Raw genomic sequence first — 19,276 nt, forward strand, 5'->3', positions numbered from 1 at the left:
CACATCCCAGACACTGAGTGAATTCTGGCTGAGTGTGGAGAAGCAATATCCACTCTTAGGACAAAGAGCTGTGCACATTCTTCTTCCATTTGCAACTTCTTACTTGTGTGAGATTGGCTTCTCTGCTGTTGCTGCTCTGAAAAGCAAATACAGGTCTCGGCTACACATTGAGAAGGAGCTGAGAGTTGCTGTGTCCTGCTTCAAACCCCACTTCGAAAACCTATGCATTGCAAAACGTGCTCATTGTAGCCATTAATCCAGACATCACCTCTGATTAAAAAATCAGCTCAAATTATTTTATATATTTTTGTTTTTCAGGTTAAAGTTTTTTTTTAATATTGTGCTCCTTTAAATCTTTTCAGCTACAGTTAATAAAGCTATTCTTTGTTGTAAATTGATCCACATTTCTTTCTTTTTTTATTCTCATATACGTTAATAAGGATACAGTGTTATGCAGAGGTGTACTTATAACAATTTTATAGACAAATGATACTATTTACAGTCACGCGGGGGGCGCGAAATGTTTTCTTCCTAGGGGGGGCATGACAGAAAATAATTGAGAAGCACTGCTGTAGGGTCACGATGGCGGGTTACAGACGGGCAAAAAGGGGTGTGTTCATGACGTCATGAAGGTATAGCCTTCAGACAGCCCTTACCTGAATGCCGCCATGAACACACTGCCCGCACGCCCCAAGCGGGAAGAAGCGGCATTAAAAAGGTGCTGCTTTTCCCCGCTTCTTTTCTATATACTGCGCAGCTGCGCATCTCCGTCTGTAACCTGCTGCACCGGTACGCCAGAATTGTTACGCCGCTAATTTAAGTTGCCCATTTAAAAACTCCATGTCTGCTGCGTCGCATAATGAGTCGGGGTCCTGGAACATGCGCAGTTTGCACCGAGGCTCTAATTAGAGCGTCAGATGCCATGCAGATGTGGAAGCTGCAGCACAGCTGCACTCTATTTTAATGCTCCTAACCCTAACCCTAGAGCAACATAATAATAACAATAATAATATGTTTTATTTATAGACCGCTATTCCGCGATGATCATAGCGGTGTACAGTAAAATCGTAATACAATACAAAATACAGTTAAAGGAGGGAGAAGTCTCGTCCTTCAGGCAGTCCCTGATGTTGCTGGGTCTGCCTGATGGCTCCCTCTGAGGCCGAGATGACAGTTGAGGAGGGAGGGGCCTCTTCCTTCAGGCAGTCCAAGATGTTGCTGGGTCTGCCTGATGGCTCCCTCTGAGGCCGAGATGACAGTTGAAGAGGGAGGGGCCTCTTCCTTCAGGCAGTCCCTGATGTTGCTGGGTCTGCCTGATGGCTCCCTCTGAGGCCGAGATGACAGTTGAGGAGGGAGGGGCCTCTTCCTTCAGGCAGTCCCTGAAGTTGCTGGGTCTGCCTGATGGCTCCCTCTGAGGCCGAGATGACAGTTGAGGAGGGAGGGGCCTCTGCCTTCAGGCAGTCCCTGATGTTGCTGGGTCTGCCTGATGGCTCCCTCTGAGGCCGAGATGACAGTTGAGGAGGGAGGGGCCTCTTCCTTCAGGCAGTCCAAGATGTTGCTGGGTCTGCCTGATGGCTCCCTCTGAGGCCGAGATGACAGTTGAAGAGGGAGGGGCCTCTTCCTTCAGGCAGTCCCTGATGTTGCTGGGTCTGCCTGATGGCTCCCTCTGAGGCCGAGATGACAGTTGAGGAGGGAGGGGCCTCTTCCTTCAGGCAGTCCCTGAAGTTGCTGGGTCTGCCTGATGGCTCCCTCTGAGGCCGAGATGACAGTTGAGGAGGGAGGGGCCTCTTCCTTCAGGCAGTCCAAGATGTTGCTGGGTCTGCCTGATGGCTCCCTCTGAGGCCGAGATGACAGTTGAGGAGGGAGGGGCCTCTTCCTTCAGGCAGTCCCTGATGTTGCTGGGTCTGCCTGATGGCTCCCTCTGAGGCCGAGATGACAGTTGAGGAGGGAGGGACCTCATGTACATGTATGCATGCGCTGCTAGAATTGGGGAAAGTTTGGAATTTAAAGTGAACCCCTACACATTCCTGTGCCATTTTCACCTAACAATAAAAATACCCCATAAACTTTAAATATTTACATATGTACAAGGGAGGTGATGGGGGATGGCAGGGGGACAGCGGTGGCAGCGGCGACAGCTGTGGCTGTGCATTGCAGATTCAGCAAGAGCATGGGGACCAAAGGAGAGGAGGCATCCATGATGCTGGTGACAGTGGCAATGTGCAAGCGGACAAGGATGCCAACACCAGCTGATCACCAGCTGGCAGGAGACCACCATTGTTCTTGGGCAGGGCGAGGGAAAAAGTTTAAAGGGCCTGGGCGCTTTAAATATGCACATAGGCTTTCTGCCGCCGGTGCTGAGTGCCGCAGCTGCGCATCCGCCAGCCGGCAAAAGAAAAAAAAGCCCCGTTTCTGGCCGCCCGTGCAGAAGCTGCCTCTCTCTTTGCAGCGTCCTCCGAGGCGGCGGTATGGAAACTGCGGGTCAGAAACGGCCCCAGGTGAGGTGTCTTCACTGCCCCCCATGTGGAAGCCCCATACACCTGAGACACGCCCCCGGGGCGGGCGGTCTGAAGGCTCTGTATTCAGCAGAATACACCTCCAAGACGTCTTCCCCTGCCCGTCTGTACCCCGCCATGGAATCTTCTGCCCATTATTGCCTGATATTACTCTCTACTTTGTTGATGTTGTGTGCCTTTTATTTCTGACTTCCTCTAACCCTAAGGTGAACCTATTACGGGTTTTTCTTGGCATGATCCAACTGATTCAGTGTGTTTCTTGACCAAGCTGGGAATTGAACCCTGATCTCCAGAGTTGTAATCCAACACTCAAACTACTAAACTGTGCAGCACATACTACTGCCACACATACCACTGCCACTAACAGTAAATTTTTGGCAATGAGTTTAGGAAGTAAAAACCATCTAGAGCAAGGGAAACTTATAATGCTCAACCCTACCTCCCCATTGGCAGTTCATGGAGTTCCCAGGCTATTTAAAAAAAGAATTTTACTTACAGTTCTGATTTTTACCCAGTGGTGCTGATCTATCTTTGCCCTTCCTCCTGTCAAAAGATGTTGCATCAGTTTTGGTTTTACCATGGCTAGGTTCACCTAGAGGACCTCGGTTTTCCCTTGTCCTGATCTGGAGTGATTACACATTACTGCTACAGCAGAAATTTTATTGGTGGTAAAGGATCCAGCACCTTCTAGCTCAAAACAAATTCCACCCAGGCTGGATAGGAGTAGCACTTGGATGAACTGCCCTCAAGGACTATATAGTACAGATGCAAACTCAAAAGTGGCAAAGTGAATGCAAATAATATTCAACAAAGCCAGTAGTACAAATTAGCACTTTCACACTACTGGACAACTGTTAACAACTTGGCAGACATCTCTTGCCCAAATGCAGAGTGGCACATTCTTGTAGATGTCCAGGGCTTATGCATGTACATTCATGGTGATCGCTGACAACGCCATCCCCCCCCCCCCCCCAGCAAGCCACTACAGCAGAGCCCTATTATCAATGGGCTTTCCATCTGTGGATTTAAGCATCTGCAGATGGCAAGTCCTGTTGTCCCCAATGGTGTGTGGTGCAGCCACACATGTCACCGTTGCCATTAGGGACTACTTGAGGTTCCATGTTTTTGGGGGGAGGGGTTTGGAATGGATCTCTTGCACAAGGTCCAACTACTTTCATCCCAAACACAGGTGTTGATGGGTGCTGCCCTCTGAATGTAATTAGTACAGGTTTAGCTTTTGCACACATTCAAGTGATATATATTGTGTCCTTTACATTTGCATTGACAAGCTTAAAAACCCTGGGTTCCATCACTTGACAGTCCCTCAGCCATCAGATGAGTGGGACTTCCTGTACCTCTCCTGTCATTAAAGTGGACAGTAGGGAGGTTCTGGATCAACAACCAGAGGCCTGAACTTTGGCCATTCATGCACTAGACCAATGTAAGACTGCAGACACAGAATGCCATGGTTTAAAAATTGTGGAACCACAGAGTTTGAAGGGACTGCAGTGGCCATCCAGGAATATACAGCAATGTATTTACCCACTGTTTGTCAACCTAAGAATTTTATATAGCTGAAGCAGTCTGAGGTTGCTGTTATGAGTCTCAAAGTCATTTTTTACTTATGGCGATCCTAAGGTTAACCTATCAGAATTTTCGTGGCAAGTTCCTACAGAGGGGATTTGCCATTGCCATCCTCTCAGTGTGTGTGACTTTCCCAAGGATATGGCCGAGCAGGTATATGAACCCTAATCTCCATAATCCTAGTCCAGCACTCAAACCTCTACACCATGGACAACTGACAAAATTGCTCCTGTCCCAGTTTCAGTCAAATGGTTTACATCCGGAAAAAGAGATAATTGGATTTGGTCATAGCTGCAAGACAATTTTGCCTTTGAACACTTTGCTAATAAAACAAGCTACACTTGCAAATAAAGATCAATTTTATTATACATAACTACAATATGAATATAAAAGTGCCTGAGAGGTTTTTAAAAATATATATAATATATATATAAATTCTGAGGTTAAAAAACATGATTAAAGAGACCACTCTGTCTACAGTTTATACTGCATTATATTTTGCGAATTAAACATGAAACCATGGCACATCATCGCAAGGGGATCTTTTTTACACATTTTTTTCCTGCTTGTACACCTTTTCCACGCACAAGAAGTCTGCTAAATGCCAGTTTTTCCATTGGCTTTTCTTGCTCTTAGTTTTTCCAGTGTTCTCTGGAAGAGAGAGTAAACAAAGGAGAGACGTGTCAATATTAGCACCGAGGAAGCCTATTCCACATTGGCTACAATCTTGCATGGGCCAGCTTAGCATGATAGTTACACAATTAGAACTACACTATCCTGTTACCACCACTGAAGTCTCCTTTGCACAGCCATTCTATTCCATACCTAGAGGAGAACAAGGGGGTTATTAGAAGCTAGAAAATGATTACATCAGCAGCTAAGACTTCCAAAGGACCTCTGCAGGTGACATAATAGCTTCAAATTTGTTGATGGGTACTTGGCAAGATACCTCTGAGATTCTCCCTTCACCAGACATGGAATGGCTGTGCGTGTTTGCGATGCACTTAGCAGTTGTGAGGCAGGTCGGAGGTAGGTGGGGAAAGATTAGAGGTAGGGAGGAAATACCTTTGAAGCAACCCTAACTAGACATAAGCAGCCATTTGTTGTTGTGTGTCTTCAAGTTGTTTCTGACTTCTGGCAACCCTATCATGAGAGTTTTCTTCCTCTGTTCAGAGGAGGCTTGCCACTGCCTTCCCCTGAGACTGAGAGCATGTGATGGCATAAGGTTAACCTATGCCTACATGGACCACTGGCAAGATGCCAGATGTTATCTCCAAAGGGAGAAAGTGTAAGCTGGACAAAGTAGGCACCCAACCTAAACACTAGCTGCAACACTATTCCTGTGGCTTCGATGCATGGGACATTTCCCCACCTGGCATGTGTGTGGCACAACTAATTTCCTAACCAAGCAGCTAGTTACTAGGATGCCCCCACGGCACATGCTTTGGGGAGGAAAGGTAAACAGCAAAACTAATTCTCTGGGGCAAGATGGACTGACTAGCCTAGAGAATCACCTGGCTCCTCACAAGAATACAGTTTCCCACTCTTGGTCTAAACTCCACCAATCTTCATTTCACTTGGAAAACTGAGTATACATCCGCTGCAAAGTTACTTTTGATATGAGGGGAACTAATGGGGGACGTGGGATGAGGATCACACCTTATGAAATTCCTTTGCTCTTTCCCGATTTTTGGCATAATTTTCTTGTCTTGCTCTCTGCTCCTTCCTGATTTTCACTTCGGATAGATTATTATATAATCTGCCAAAAAAAGAAAAAAGAAAAAGGGCTTGTATATTGCCAGTAACTTGTGCAAAAGATGATACTGGCTGACAAGTAAAACAGCAGATTAAATTCTATGTTTGTTAACAGCAACACAAATACTTGAATTTTTCCTCCAACCCCTACCCTCCAGCTGACGGATTGCACAGTACCTTGAAGTGCGCTGATGCATCTGGATTTCTACTGATCGCCGGTCTTCAGCAGTGCACACTTTTACTGCTTCCACTTTCTTGAGATAGCTAACAGTTGAACCTTGGATTTAACCAGAGCACATTAAATATAACTTGGTCTATGAGGATCAGACTGAACAGGACTTCACAAGGTAACCACATATTTAATTTCTATCCAACTGCACACAAACAGAATGAGTTTACACCAAGAGATTCTACTTCTACAATTCATATATTAGTAATGGCACACTAAATGTTTGTATGAAACAGAGATACATATTAATAACAGAAATACTTGGATTTTAACTCATATACTGTATTTTCTGGTGTATAAGACTACTTTTTAACCCAGGAAAATATTCTCAAAAGTCGGGGGTCGTCTTATACGCCGGGTGTCATCTTATAGGTGCTGAAACTTCTGAGCCAGACTGCAGAATCTGCAGTCGCTGCATATGTAACTGAAGGGCGGAGCAAGCTGCAGGCGTCTGGGACGCCTGGGGTATGGAAAAAAGCTGTGTTTGCAATACCGCTCTGATAGTCTTGGAGACAGGGAGGGCTGGGCAGGCAGGGAGAGCTGACCAATTCAAGCAGGCTTTGTATACAATACGTTTTCCTGCTAAATATCTGCATGTCATAAGCCATTGAATTAAAATTATCATATTGAAATCACATCTGATTTTTAAAAAAAATTTATTTGGTGTGCATTGGAAGGGGGTAGTCTTATACGGCGAGTATATCCCAAAATCTATATTTTAACTGGAAAAGTTGGAGCTCGTCTTATACGCCGGAAAATACGGTAGTTCTTGCGGATTCTGGGGAAAATATCCTTTATAGAGCATTTCTAAGAAATTCAGTAATTGTAAAGAAAACACAACTACTATGAACAGAAAACATTTCAGTTTATTGCATGCTGTTTCATCTCCCCCTCCTCATGCCATGAACTGATTGCTAAAAGTTACCAGAAGGTGGAAACTTCTCTTTTGGTTTTTGAAGCTGTGCTTTTTTCTGTTGAGATGCTTTAGTCTGAGGTTTTTCAGAACTTCGTTCTTTTCTTTTAAGATTCTCCACTCTCTTAGAGGATCTCTCGATGAAATCTTTCTTCCACTTCAAAAATGATTCTTGCAAACTTGTATGGGCCACTGTAGCAAGAGAGCAAGATATAATTTATTCCTGGGGAAAAAAACCTGAAATAACTTTGAATATAATCTTTAATTTTTAAAAACCCCACAACAATAGGTGTATACATTTCAGAAACTGGAAACGCAATCTAGCATTCAGTATTGTAGTTATGAATTTGCACCCTAACATTACAGATCTATAACTGCTCTAAATTCAGTAATTAGTAAATCTGTGTAAATGTCACTCCAGCCCACTTTAACAGCAAACATCTGGACCAGACAAAGGGAGCATGTTAAGTTTCCAATCAGGGTGCAAGAAGCATGATATTTCCACTCCACTCCCACCAGTGTGCGAGGCTATAACTATGAGAAGTGGGAGCCCTGGTAGAAGTGGTTTTCCTAGCACTGCTTCCAGTCGCGGTATAATGATAAAATATCTGCCACTGACAATCAGCAGCAAACTACAGTCAGATGTGGACTAGCCAAGTCAATTACCTTGCCATTTACACAGTACAACTGACTAACACAGTCAATTATCTTGTCAGTTACCAGTCAAGATAAGATTGGCTTTGCAAGCAATTTTAAAGGTTTCTCCAGTAATTGGAATGGAAGCCCTTTATTTCCTTGTTAACTTGAACAGGAAATCTTTAATTTACTGTTTCTGCTGTTATTGCTCACCATTTGTGCTCTTCTACTACAGTTAACTTATAATGTTCATAATAAAATTAACATATTAATTGGTTTTTAAAAAACATTTATTGTCTATTAAAAAATCTACTTAGCTCTGCCCACTTATTCTTAGGTTGCCTCCCTGAGCAGTTGGCCAATGAAAAAAATGGCCCCCAACTCTTTTTAAGTTATCCACTTCTGCTGTGCACAGAACACTTTACTTAAAATAATAGTAAAAGATGGCAATAAAGGGATAAACCTTTGTAGCTTTCTGGTCTGTACATTACCTACCAGATCTTGGAAAGGTGATTTTTTTTGGACTACAACCCCCCAAAATCTCTCAGCATGCATGACCTTGGAATATACTGGCAGGGAAATGCTGGGGATTGTAGTCCAAGAAAGTAATTTTTCCAAAGGATGACCAACACAATACTATTGTGATAATACTGGTAGCAAGGTCTCTCATCATTTTGTTTGAGCTTAGAGGTTTTTGAACCAATTGTCAGTATAAGTAGACTCTGCTTTAATACTTGTACTTTTCTTGAAGTTACTGCATATGTACCTTCTGATTTGTTTTTTCGATCACAGTCCTCTTGGGAGCTTTGAATTACTGATGGCTGATCATTCTGGGTGGAAATAGAATCATCCACTTCTGAACGTAAAGGTAAAAATCTTCCACTCTGTTAAAATAATAGAGTAAAATAAATAATAATTTGTTTGGAGTCTGCTTTCCAGCAGCCAGAAAATACAGTCCCATAAGTGAGGGATCCCAGAAACCACCAGATAAATTCTGTGTGCCAGTCAGATCTTTCTTCCCTCCAGGTGCAGCTGAAGTCTTGAATGCACCTCTACTTTCCCACACATCCACATTGCATTTGCAGAATTCTGTAGCTTGTTTTGGCACCAGAGCTCTCTAAGAGAGAAAGCTAAATGTCTCACAAAGCTACAGTTCCCAGAATTCCACTGCTGTTAAAGTGGTATCAATCTAGATCATTTTTGCAGTGCATAAGCAGCCCTTGTTAAAACGCCCCCCAAAAGTCTGCAGAGTCAAAGCAATGCTGCAAGTTAAAAATCTTCAATTTATCACTTTTTGTAAATTAGTGAATAATCTGGGCAGCATAAAATGGGTCTAATCCCCAATGTTTTCCCCAAAAGGTTTTTACCTCAGGAGAGCTTTTAACGACAAAATGGTCACTGTTCGGCAGGTTTTCACTTTTCTCCTTTCCACTTTCCGTTTGGATACAGAGTTCCAAGTCTGATTCTACTGCAGTGCTGTTGTCAGTGGAGCTTATTAAAGTCAATTCGGATTCTTCCATAATGCCTCTCCCTGTAAGTTTTTCCTATAGAATATATTACATCAGCATAAATACATACAGTTGGTATTTCCAGCAAATGCAGCATTTGTTCATCCGTCAGTTCAAAGTACATGTACAGTGGACCCTCTGCATTCGCTGTGGTTAGGGGCACAGAACCCCCGTGAAAGTGGAAAAACTGCAAATAAAAAAAGACCACTATTTTTTCCTACCTGAGAGAGCACCTCTCTAGGAATCTGTAGGTTCTCCAGTGCAACTCTATGGTCAACATCTGAAGGAAGCTGAACACAGAATTGCACCGGAAGACTTACAAATACCCAGAGAATTGTTCTCTCTAGGAATTTCTAGGTCTTCCAACATGACTTCTGGCAGACTGACCATATATTTATGCTGGAGGACCTAGAGATTCCTAGAGAGAACAAATTAACCAAATCTGTAAATAATCAAATCCACAAAAGTCAAAACCACAAATGTGAAGGGATGACTGTAGTACTATTCCCAATAAAAGCAAGCAAAGGTCTTATCACAAATTAGGCCCTGCAAGGGCCCTACTATGAAGTGAGTCTAGGTTGGCAGGAGCATGAGACAAGTCCATAGCTGTGGCAACACTCCAACTGTGGAAAGACCTAATATGGATATACATGACAAATATTATTTACAAAAACATTGCAAATACAATCACTGTTGCAGCATAAAACACTGTGCAGTATCATATTTGGATCCATATCTGTTTAAACCTTTAAATGTTTTTTAAAAACATATTTAAGTTTAGGTTAGTAGAAATGAACATTTAGAAATTAACATTTTAAAATGTTAGTAAGCCAGCTTTAGGAACTGTGTTGCCCAGTGTTTCTCAAATAGTGGGGCAGGACTCCTGGTTGTTCTGTGTTCGGCAGCCGTGATCCTTCTTCCTCCTCTTCCTAATTATTTTTACGTGTAAAACTTAACCATACATTGAGTTAAATATTGAATTTACTTAAATACAACTGTTTTAACTTGAATGTTGTTATTTCCTTGTAAAATGTTATAATATGAATATACTGTACATGAATGTGCAGATGAAAATATGCACACTAAAGTATTTTTATTCATATACAGTACTACGTTGAGTGGATTTATTTATTTATTTATTTTGCAATGTCCACATGTGGATGGAAAGTGGGAGTCCCAAGGGTAAAACGTTTGAGTACAACTGGTGCTGCCCATTTGTGATCCAGTTCAACACCTTCCTTTCACCAATACAGTGAAAATGGCATGATTTAAAGAGTTTCGGAGTAAAATGGTTTATAGGATACACACAAAAAAAGAGCTTAACAGCTTAATCCCTAACATGCAACTTATTCAGTTTACTCACCCAGACTGGTAGGTTGCTTTGTGACAAAAAGGAATCTGAGCTTTTAACTTGCCCTGCACAATGATGTCGTTGTTGAAACATGTCAGACTCACTCTGTAGTCCAGAATTTTGCACAGGACTGAGTGAGAGTTTTGAATTCATTTCTTGAGCCAAGCTCAGCATATCTGTTTTTAATGAACTCTGCTCTTCAACAGTATGTAGAGTACACTGAGAGAGATTAATTTCCACATTTTCATTCATAATTACATTTTCAATATTAGTCTCATTTTCTCCCTCAATAAATGTAGAGGGCAGTTCAACAAAACACATGCTCTCTTCTCTAGCACACATGTCCTCTTTCAGTGACTCTGTCCTTCCAATAGTATTTTTCACTGTAGCAGGATCTGGAATCAGCTGATAAAATGAGTGTCCATCTTCAACTGGACTCAGACTGCGAAAATTTTCAATGGAAGAATGAAGGTCAATATTTTTTTCATTGCCTTCCAGTTCTTCGTACTGTACACTCTCAGGTGAAGTATACATACGATGTTCAATTGATTTTCTGATTTCAAGAGTGTGTTCAGGGATAAAGACAAAGGCCCTAGGATTATCAGCACTTTGCATAAGTGGGGTCAAGGCAGAATCCACGTGCAGCTGTTCAGACGATTCCTCAGCACCTGGTTGAAAATGGAGAAATTTTTATTTATATGCTTAACCTTGGATCAATACAGTAGTATGTTTCAGTTGAGAAGGGAGACTGATGTCAAGTTCTATACAGAAATATATGATAAAGCCTTAGAGCAATCAGATTGTATACATTTAGCCAAGTTCTGTTTGGAAGTGGCTCTTTAGGTTCTCAAGCAAAAGTTTCTACTTGCTACCTTTAACTATCAATTCAATGGTGACAGTTTGCATGCCAGAGTTTACACTTCACATAGCATGTATTCTGCTAAGAACACACTACACAGATGCTTGATTTGTCAGGCAGTGTCTGTAAATCCCAGATGGAAATACTAAGGAAACAATGATGTGTAAGACAGACAGTCCACACAACTAACAACTAGTTTGTAATCAACTTTTTATTCTAACATTCTAAAAAACATTTGTTGCAGTTTTATTTTTTCAGCCTGACTTGCCAAGAAAAAGAATTACCAGAGTTTTGGAAGATGACAGCCTAACTGAGATTTCGAATCCAATCTTAAAAGATGATTAGAAATAAGCCTGTTCCTCTATCAAGAACTCCATGTATGATAGGAAAGGGAGCAATCAGAGCAAATTTTCTCACTCTGAACAATCATCAGTTACCTTGCATTTTCTCTTTCAGCTCTTCATCAGTCTGATCTGTTGGCAGAGTATTACTTAGTTTTCCTGTGCTAAGAAATGAAAAACTGTTGCTCCTCTCCTCCAGATTGGAAGCTGTTAATTCATGACTCTTGGATAAATCTGAACTCTAAGGACAGAAAAATGCATATGAAATGGAGAAAATTCCTATGTTCTATGAAAACATTAGTATCAGACATTCTGATTTTATCTTCAGGAATCATTTTTGTTTCTAAGGCAAAGTACCCCAAAGTAACCAATAACCTGGTTACATTATTTTCAATCTAGTTCCTCAAGTGTGGAATCTTACATGGCTGTATAGCGACATCAAGCCTAAGAGGCCATAAATCCTGTTAGCAGAGGACATCAGACAAAGGACACTCTGGAAATGTTCCCTTTTTGCCCTTCCCTATAGTTGTTTTACTACTGCCTTTTATAGTTTTCTCTTTGTATATGATTCTAGTCTTAAAGCTCAACAACAGCACCAACTGATGAGCCTAAGATGAGTCATCAGCAGGCCATCTACACAGCACAGAAGTATGGCATACATACATCCTCCAAGCTTCTATATACTGCCTTTCAGAAACTTCCAAAAGGCATTAGCATGTATGCCCATGCACACGCATACCCCCCCAAAACCCTCCACCCATCACCAACTTCCTAAATAAAACAAGAAACTAGTCACTTCCTGTTGAAATTTTTAAAATTTGGCCCCATGGGTTAGTGTGGCTAATGCTAGGTCTTGTGGGGTAGTAGATCAGCTCTGACACCTGCCCAAGTTGTCCAACCTTGTTGAAAGAAACCAATGGATTTCTCTCCATTTTACAGTACCTTGCTCAGGTCTTTGCTGCTGTGAGACACTTTACACTGGGAAAAGCTTGAGGAGATACTGAAGTCAGGACTTGGCTCCAAGGATTGAAAAAGCTCACGGTGGAAATTTGGAAAGTGTCTTTCAATATCAGTTGCATTATGTCCTACTGCTGGATCTAAAAATAATTTTAAAAATATTTTGATCAGAGCTAAATTATTGTCAAGATCCTACTTCATGCTTGCACAGCGTAAATCCACACTCACAAAGATGGTTGTAGTAAACCTTTCTACTGCTGAATATTGACACTGGCAGACAATTATTGCAAAATGTGAAATAATGTATGTGGAAAAACAGTTACACAGCATACACTTTTGTGCAACTAAATGGGTAGAATCCTGTTGGGTTACTCCAAACCAGAATATACCCATTGAATCAACTGTTGGCTGGTGAGTCAACACATGGAATTAGAGCCAACTGATTCAATGTCTCTGTTCAAGAAAGAATTAACACTAAAATTCAGGGCCATGTGAAATGGTACAAGTTGTACCTTAACAGCTAAAAAAAGCATAACAATACAGATGAAGGAACTTACTGACACACATGTTTGACATCAGCATGATTCTGACCTATGCATTTTATGTGATACATGTCTTTATCTGTCAGTAGAAGGGGGGCAACTCACCCTCCTGTAGCAAACACAGTGAAGGCTCTCTTGAGTCATCACCCCTCTACACCTCTGAATATGATGGGTGTGGAGTGACCATAGGCAGATTAGAAGACTGGCAAAAGCCAATGTGAGCTAAACCAGGAAAAGGTTTGGGGCTGCTCCCAAGAGCAAGTATAGTGAAACAGAGCAGTGTTTGTAGTTAGTTAAAAGAGTTTTATTTTGCTCTGAGGTGTTTAGCAGCCAAGGAGGCTGGGGAAGACTGCTATGAGGTGCAGTTAGAAAGGGGTTTATGTACCCAAGATGGGGTTGCTCTTTATTGTGCCCTGAGGGGCAACGAGCCATTGATGCTAGGTTAGGCTGCTGTGAGGACAGTTGGAAAGGGTTTTAGGTACCCTGGATAGGCACAAGGACTGTCCTTAATTAAACCGTTGCAGTGTCCTGTAGGAGACATAATGTTTGGTGAGTAGTGGAGTCACAGGCTACCAGAAGGGTTATAAGATACAAAAGATTATTATAGTTTCTGGGAGAACGTGTGTAAGGGAACATATATATAAAGCTATAAAGAAACAATTACAAAGATAAGCTAGAGAAACTGTTAAACTGTGTAACTAATAAAGTATTTATACATCGTATCCATTGTGAACATCATTCGCTAAGAGAGATGAAGCTGTATTCAGCCTGACTTGCAAATAAATTTCTTATTTTGTTTCAACAAGCAGCTGTCTGAAGTGATTTCAGAAACATATTAAAATGCTGCCAACACTGAGTAAAAATATTTAGGTTTAGGACACATTAAATAGTGGTTGTGTGGCTGTCAACGAATAATTTGTGCCAAGCTTTTGGGGGGGGGGGATTGAAGACCCCAAGGGCTGGTACCTACAGAGAGTTATAGTGCAACAGACACTTGAGAGTCCTGTGTTTGAGTCTCATCTTGACAAATTGGTGGCAACGGTAGCACTCAGTAATAAAGAGTGAAAGATTTTAAAAAGTTTTTTGTAGGGTGTGTGCATAGTACTCTGGGGTCTCCTGAGATTCTAATGTGGCCTCCTAGCCTCCGACAGTTGCTCATTCCTGATCTGCTGGTGTGCTCACAGTAGCAGCCCCGAAACCAAGAATTGGGTTGCAACCTCCGGTCCTGGACGGGGTCACACTCTCCGTCAAGGACTGTGTTCGCAGTCTGGGGGTGCTCCTTGACTAGTCCATACCATACCATACCCTAACCTTTATTAGGCATCTCAATAAAAAAAAAATCATACAAAGTTAAAATTATAAACTAAAATTATTAACATAAATACTATAAAATTCCGTCCGTATAACATGTAATTCTATGGATTACAGTTGTTCAATTTATACCAAATTTTTGTTGCCTCCATTAGAAAATTTGCCATCACTCGTGTAATCTGCTCATTACAATCCTCCAATAAATGCACTAAAGTTATATCCATTACACAGAAGTTCATTTCCATTAGTTTCTTTATCAAATTCTTTCTCGGTTTTTGATATAATGGGCAAAGAAAAACAATATGTTGGAGGGTGTCTGGAACTGCCTCACATATACAAAGACGATTGACAAATGGAATTTTCATATATCTCCCCTTAGTAACACATGACGGATGGATGTTCAGCCTTGCAAAAAGGAAGGCTTTCCTCGCAGCCTGAAGGGACAACAATTGAAAATATTTTGGTATCTCACCACAACAGGGGGGAATGCCAAATACAAAAGGGGAGCATACTCTGGGAGAGGTAGAATAAATTTCCTTATGTTCCCAACTCAGCAAACAATCCTTAATTGTCTTGAAGCACTCGTGCTCCGTCAAAAGGAGTAAAGAGTCCAGATTTAAACCCTTTAATTTTAGATTGTCTTCAAAGGCTTTTGACCAACTAGTATAATAATTATCAGATAAAAGAAACCCAATTAAACTAGATCTATTTGGTCTATAATGAATTTTAAGCCAATGTTTATATGCCATCAACCAGGCAGTGGTCTCAAGTGTAACCAAACCAAGCTCGTCATATAGCGTTAAATAATGAACACATGGCGGAATAGATAGCAATTTCCTACAAAACCGAGATTGTAAATTTTCAACCTCCTTATTGAAAGCTGTTACCCATACAGATATACTATATAATATTTGAGGTCTAATTTTGGTTTTATAGATTTTCAAGGCTGCAAGGACATCTTGATTTCCCTTCTTATAATAAAAGGATTGTAACATTGCCAACGCACTTTTCCCAGAATGTATAACCTTTTCTCTAGTCGCTCCTGATGTCGAACCAGGTAAATGCGACAGTCAGTAGTGCCTGTTATCAGCTTCGGCTGATATGCCAACTGCGCCCTTTTCTGGAAGTAAGGGATCTTGAGACTGTTGTGCACGCGCTGGTAACCTCATGTCTAGATTTTTGTAATGCGCTCTACATGGGGCTACCCTCGTGCTTGGTCCGGAAACTGCAACTAGTACAGAATATGGCAGCCAGAGTAATTTCTGGAACATCCAGGAGGGACCATATTACCCCAGTTCTAAAGTTCCTCCACTGGCTGCCCATTAGCTTCCGGACCCAGTACAAGGTGTTGGTTATCACCTTTAAAGCCCTAAATGGCTTGGGTCCAAACTATCTTCGGGACCACCTTCTCCCTTACAATCCTCCCCGCACACTCTGCTCCTCTGGGAGAAGCCTACTTCAGCCACAAAAAATCTAGGCTTTCGGCTACCTCCCAGAGGGCACTTTCCATCATCACCCCCCCCCCCCCCAGATTATGGAATGGCCTGCCAGATGAGATCTGTCTACTTACATCCTTAGACAGCTTTAAAAAGGCTGTTAAGACAGATCTCTTCTGGCAGGCCTTCCCAGAATAGAGAACCTGGCCTCAGAAAAACGTCTGGGAATAAGATACTGCTGCTCCCATTGATTGTTTTGCTGATGTGATGTTGCTGACCTTCTGGTCAGTTTTTAACTTGTATGTCCCCAACCCCCTAAATTCTGCATTGGATTTAATACTTTTTTTAAGGAGGGGAGGGTATCAGGGATTTTATATGTTCTGTATTTTTAACTTTGTTAACTGCCCCGATTCTTCTCAGAGGGGCGGGATACAAATAAATTTTATTATTATTATTATTATTATTAATAATAATAATAAAATTATTAATCAACAGTAACTCTAGTAATCATGCCAAGAGAGTTTTCTCATAACAGAGCAAACACATCAATAACTTTGTCCTCTGCCTATAGAACAAAGAATAGAATATGAAGTCGAAGGCTTTGGTGGCTAGCATCCATAGTTTTTTGTGGGTTTTTTGGGCTAACTCTTCTGGAAGATGACCACATAGTCTGAAAAACCCACAAAAATCTAAAGAATGGGATACTTCAGCAATAGACAAGAGTGGGAGAGAAAATTTAGTTTTTTCAAAAAATAAGGAATCAATCTGACTCCTTTTGAATGTTGCTGTTTTCTGTTCCCTAATAACATTACCATAGGAAGACAGAGATGACCAGCTGAAATCTCTTGTATATTTGTCTATGTTTTGTTGACTTTTGCTTTCATTACAGTGCAGCACTTCTCCAAAAGACAGTTGGGAATGAAGAGATTCTGAAGGATCCTCCTGCCTATGCAGTAGAGAAACTGAAGGACTCCAAGCATCATTTGCCTTCTCTTCTATTGAAGAGCAGAAGTGCCTGATCTGTTCCTTGGATGAGCATGGTTCTGCAAGAGACAATACAAACGATGCTCCAGTTTATTACATATTCATTCACAAGCAGATGCTTCCAACTATAAGTCAAAAGGGATTTAAAATACATGCTGGGGTATGGAGGCATACTATGCATATTAAATACAGCCTTGTAAAATATATACAGCTATACCTCACTTAACAAAAAAGATGTGTTCCCTGGTATTACTTCTTCAATATAAAACTTGGTATCAGAGGTAAAAGTAACATGAAAATAACAGGGATAGGTTCCTAAAAAATAAAAAGAGCACTGCAATATGGTTCAGCAATTTTTTAAATTCAAAACTACCATTATGCACTCATAAAATGAAACAACCAGGTGAGCTAAACTTTGCTTAAGAAAGAAAAACACCAAATCTTCTACAGATCACTCGAAAACTTCCAAAATGCATCCCAGGATGATTTAGTCTTTATCAGCCTCCACTTTTGCAGTTCCTTGTTGGTCTATATATCTATGCTCTTTAACATGCTAGAGGTTTAACATGCTGTCTCATAGCTGGTGAGACAGGCATATCTGTTTCCCCCTTTTCTCTTTGTGTTCTTATTCTCTTTGTGTTCTTATTCAAAATCCAATAACGGATTTTGGAAGGAGCTGCTCTTTACCTTACCTGATATAGCAGGCAGAGATAATAATAATAATAATAATAATAATAATAATAATAATAATAATTTTATTTATATACTGCCCTTCCATCAGATCAGGGCGGTTTACAACAATTAAAATACATAAACAGTAGACATTAAAATCATACAAGAATTACATAAACCATAAAAGCAAAAAACAAAAAGCCCCAGGTTAGCCAAACCCATTGCCAGTGCGGCAGGGGGGGCATATGGGACCTTATTCAGGGAATGCTATCCTAAACAGGTAGGTCTTCAAGTCCCGTCTAAATTGGGCCAGGGAGGTAGCTGAGCGGAGCTCTATGGGCAGCGTGTTCCAAAGGGCCGGGGCGGCGATGGAAAAAGTCCTCCTAGAAGTGGAGACGAATCTCGCCCCGGGAACCCTAAGTAATTGCTGCCCAGATGTTCTGAGGGTGCGGGGCGGAATGTATGGGGAGAGGCGGTCCTTCAGGTATCCTGGGCCCAGGCCATTTAGGGCTTTATAGGTCATCACCAACACCTTATATTGCGCCCGGAAGCGAATGGGCAGCCAATGGAGATCTTTTAATACCGGTGTTATATGGCTGGCCCTGGACGTACCAGTGACCAGCCTGGCTGCCATGTTCTGCACCATTTGAAGCTTCCGGGTTTGGTATAAGGGTTGCCCCATGTAGAGTACATTGCAGAAATCCAGTCTCGAGGTTACCAGAAATGACTACAGTAGGATTGGCAAGAGAAAAATCCGAGTCTTTTCCAGCTCAAGCTTTAGACATACACACTGCTACAACCCAACACTAAAAGTCTATGTTTCTCCAGACCTTCTTCACCATCTTTCCATTGCTGCTGCCACTAAATCACTTCCAGTTAGACAGAGGTCAAGGAGGAAAAAGCAGGTGGAGGCATGAAAAGTCTTAGTAAAAAGGAGTTTGTCAAAGGCTTTGTTAACTGAGGTGTGCCTGTATAACATAACACTTCATTATGTTTTTAGCTTGTGAAAAAATTACCTCGGCTCTCAATACTTCTGTCTGGGTTGTAATTGGTTGTAATGCTGGCAGGAGAAACAGTAGATGAAGCAAAATATCCACAGGCTACCTGTTGCATAGGCATCCGTGCATTTAATGAATCAGGAGACCATGCTGTGCGAAGCACTACCTAGGGCAAAAATACATATGCAATATAATGATTAAAAGATAATATAAATCTAAGAGCTTGAAATGTCTAACAGTTTTTGTTCTGAGCTCAGATCAAGTGTAGAAATCTCCATGTATTCAATTGTCAGTACCACTCTGATTCATCACTGCTCAGTACCTCTCTTTCTCACTATGATACATGAAGACACATACACATACATACACACACACACCACCTTCCCCACTTCCCCTACCCAAATTCTACTCACACATTCACTCACCAGTTATACAATGCACTACAAACTCTTATGCTCTCAGTCAGATTTGAATTGCTTCCCAGATCAGTATATAAATCATGCACTATAAGATCAGCTGACCTTTCAGTGCTCAGATTTGGCTATTTCTCATCACAGAGCCACTGAATAAGCAGCTCTCAGAGGAACAGTAAAGCAATTCAAGACAATTTCAATGGCTATTTCTTAAGAGATTTTTTTTTGTTTCTATTCTATTCTATTTTTTTTTAATTTATTATTCTAACAG

The 19,276-nt window shown here is 41.4% G+C and overlaps 1 protein-coding gene and 1 non-coding gene across 6 annotated transcripts in view; both read right to left on the minus strand.

Moving 5' to 3' along the window:
- Nucleotides 1-4,494: 4,494 nt before the first annotated feature.
- The window catches only part of CEP295 (centrosomal protein 295), a 60,626-nt gene continuing 45,844 nt past the window's right edge, over nucleotides 4,495-19,276 (minus strand). For all 5 annotated transcript variants that reach the window (XM_089512843.1, XM_089512842.1, XM_089512845.1 and 2 more), the window contains 11 exons: nucleotides 18,611-18,758; nucleotides 16,751-16,981; nucleotides 12,635-12,789; nucleotides 11,789-11,933; nucleotides 10,505-11,160; nucleotides 9,001-9,177; nucleotides 8,400-8,517; nucleotides 7,010-7,189; nucleotides 6,033-6,132; nucleotides 5,760-5,859; nucleotides 4,495-4,751 (listed from right to left, as the gene is read on the minus strand). In XM_089512843.1, coding sequence (XP_089368969.1) covers nucleotides 4,698-4,751; nucleotides 5,760-5,859; nucleotides 6,033-6,132; nucleotides 7,010-7,189; nucleotides 8,400-8,517; nucleotides 9,001-9,177; nucleotides 10,505-11,160; nucleotides 11,789-11,933; nucleotides 12,635-12,789; nucleotides 16,751-16,981; nucleotides 18,611-18,758 — 2,064 coding nt within the window. In that variant the 3' untranslated portion in view covers nucleotides 4,495-4,697. The remainder of the gene's footprint in view (nucleotides 4,752-5,759; nucleotides 5,860-6,032; nucleotides 6,133-7,009; nucleotides 7,190-8,399; nucleotides 8,518-9,000; nucleotides 9,178-10,504; nucleotides 11,161-11,788; nucleotides 11,934-12,634; nucleotides 12,790-16,750; nucleotides 16,982-18,610; nucleotides 18,759-19,276) is intronic.
- Nucleotides 19,071-19,152, minus strand: LOC149320058 (small nucleolar RNA U2-19). Its single transcript, XR_016280327.1, has one exon. It is a non-coding gene; the product is annotated as a small nucleolar RNA U2-19 (small nucleolar RNA).

The sequence above is a fragment of the Sceloporus occidentalis genome, unplaced genomic scaffold (assembly GCF_023333645.1).
Source record: "Sceloporus occidentalis isolate IW3139 unplaced genomic scaffold, rSceOcc1.0.p SCAF_2, whole genome shotgun sequence".
Taxonomy (NCBI): Eukaryota; Metazoa; Chordata; class Lepidosauria; order Squamata; family Phrynosomatidae; genus Sceloporus; species Sceloporus occidentalis.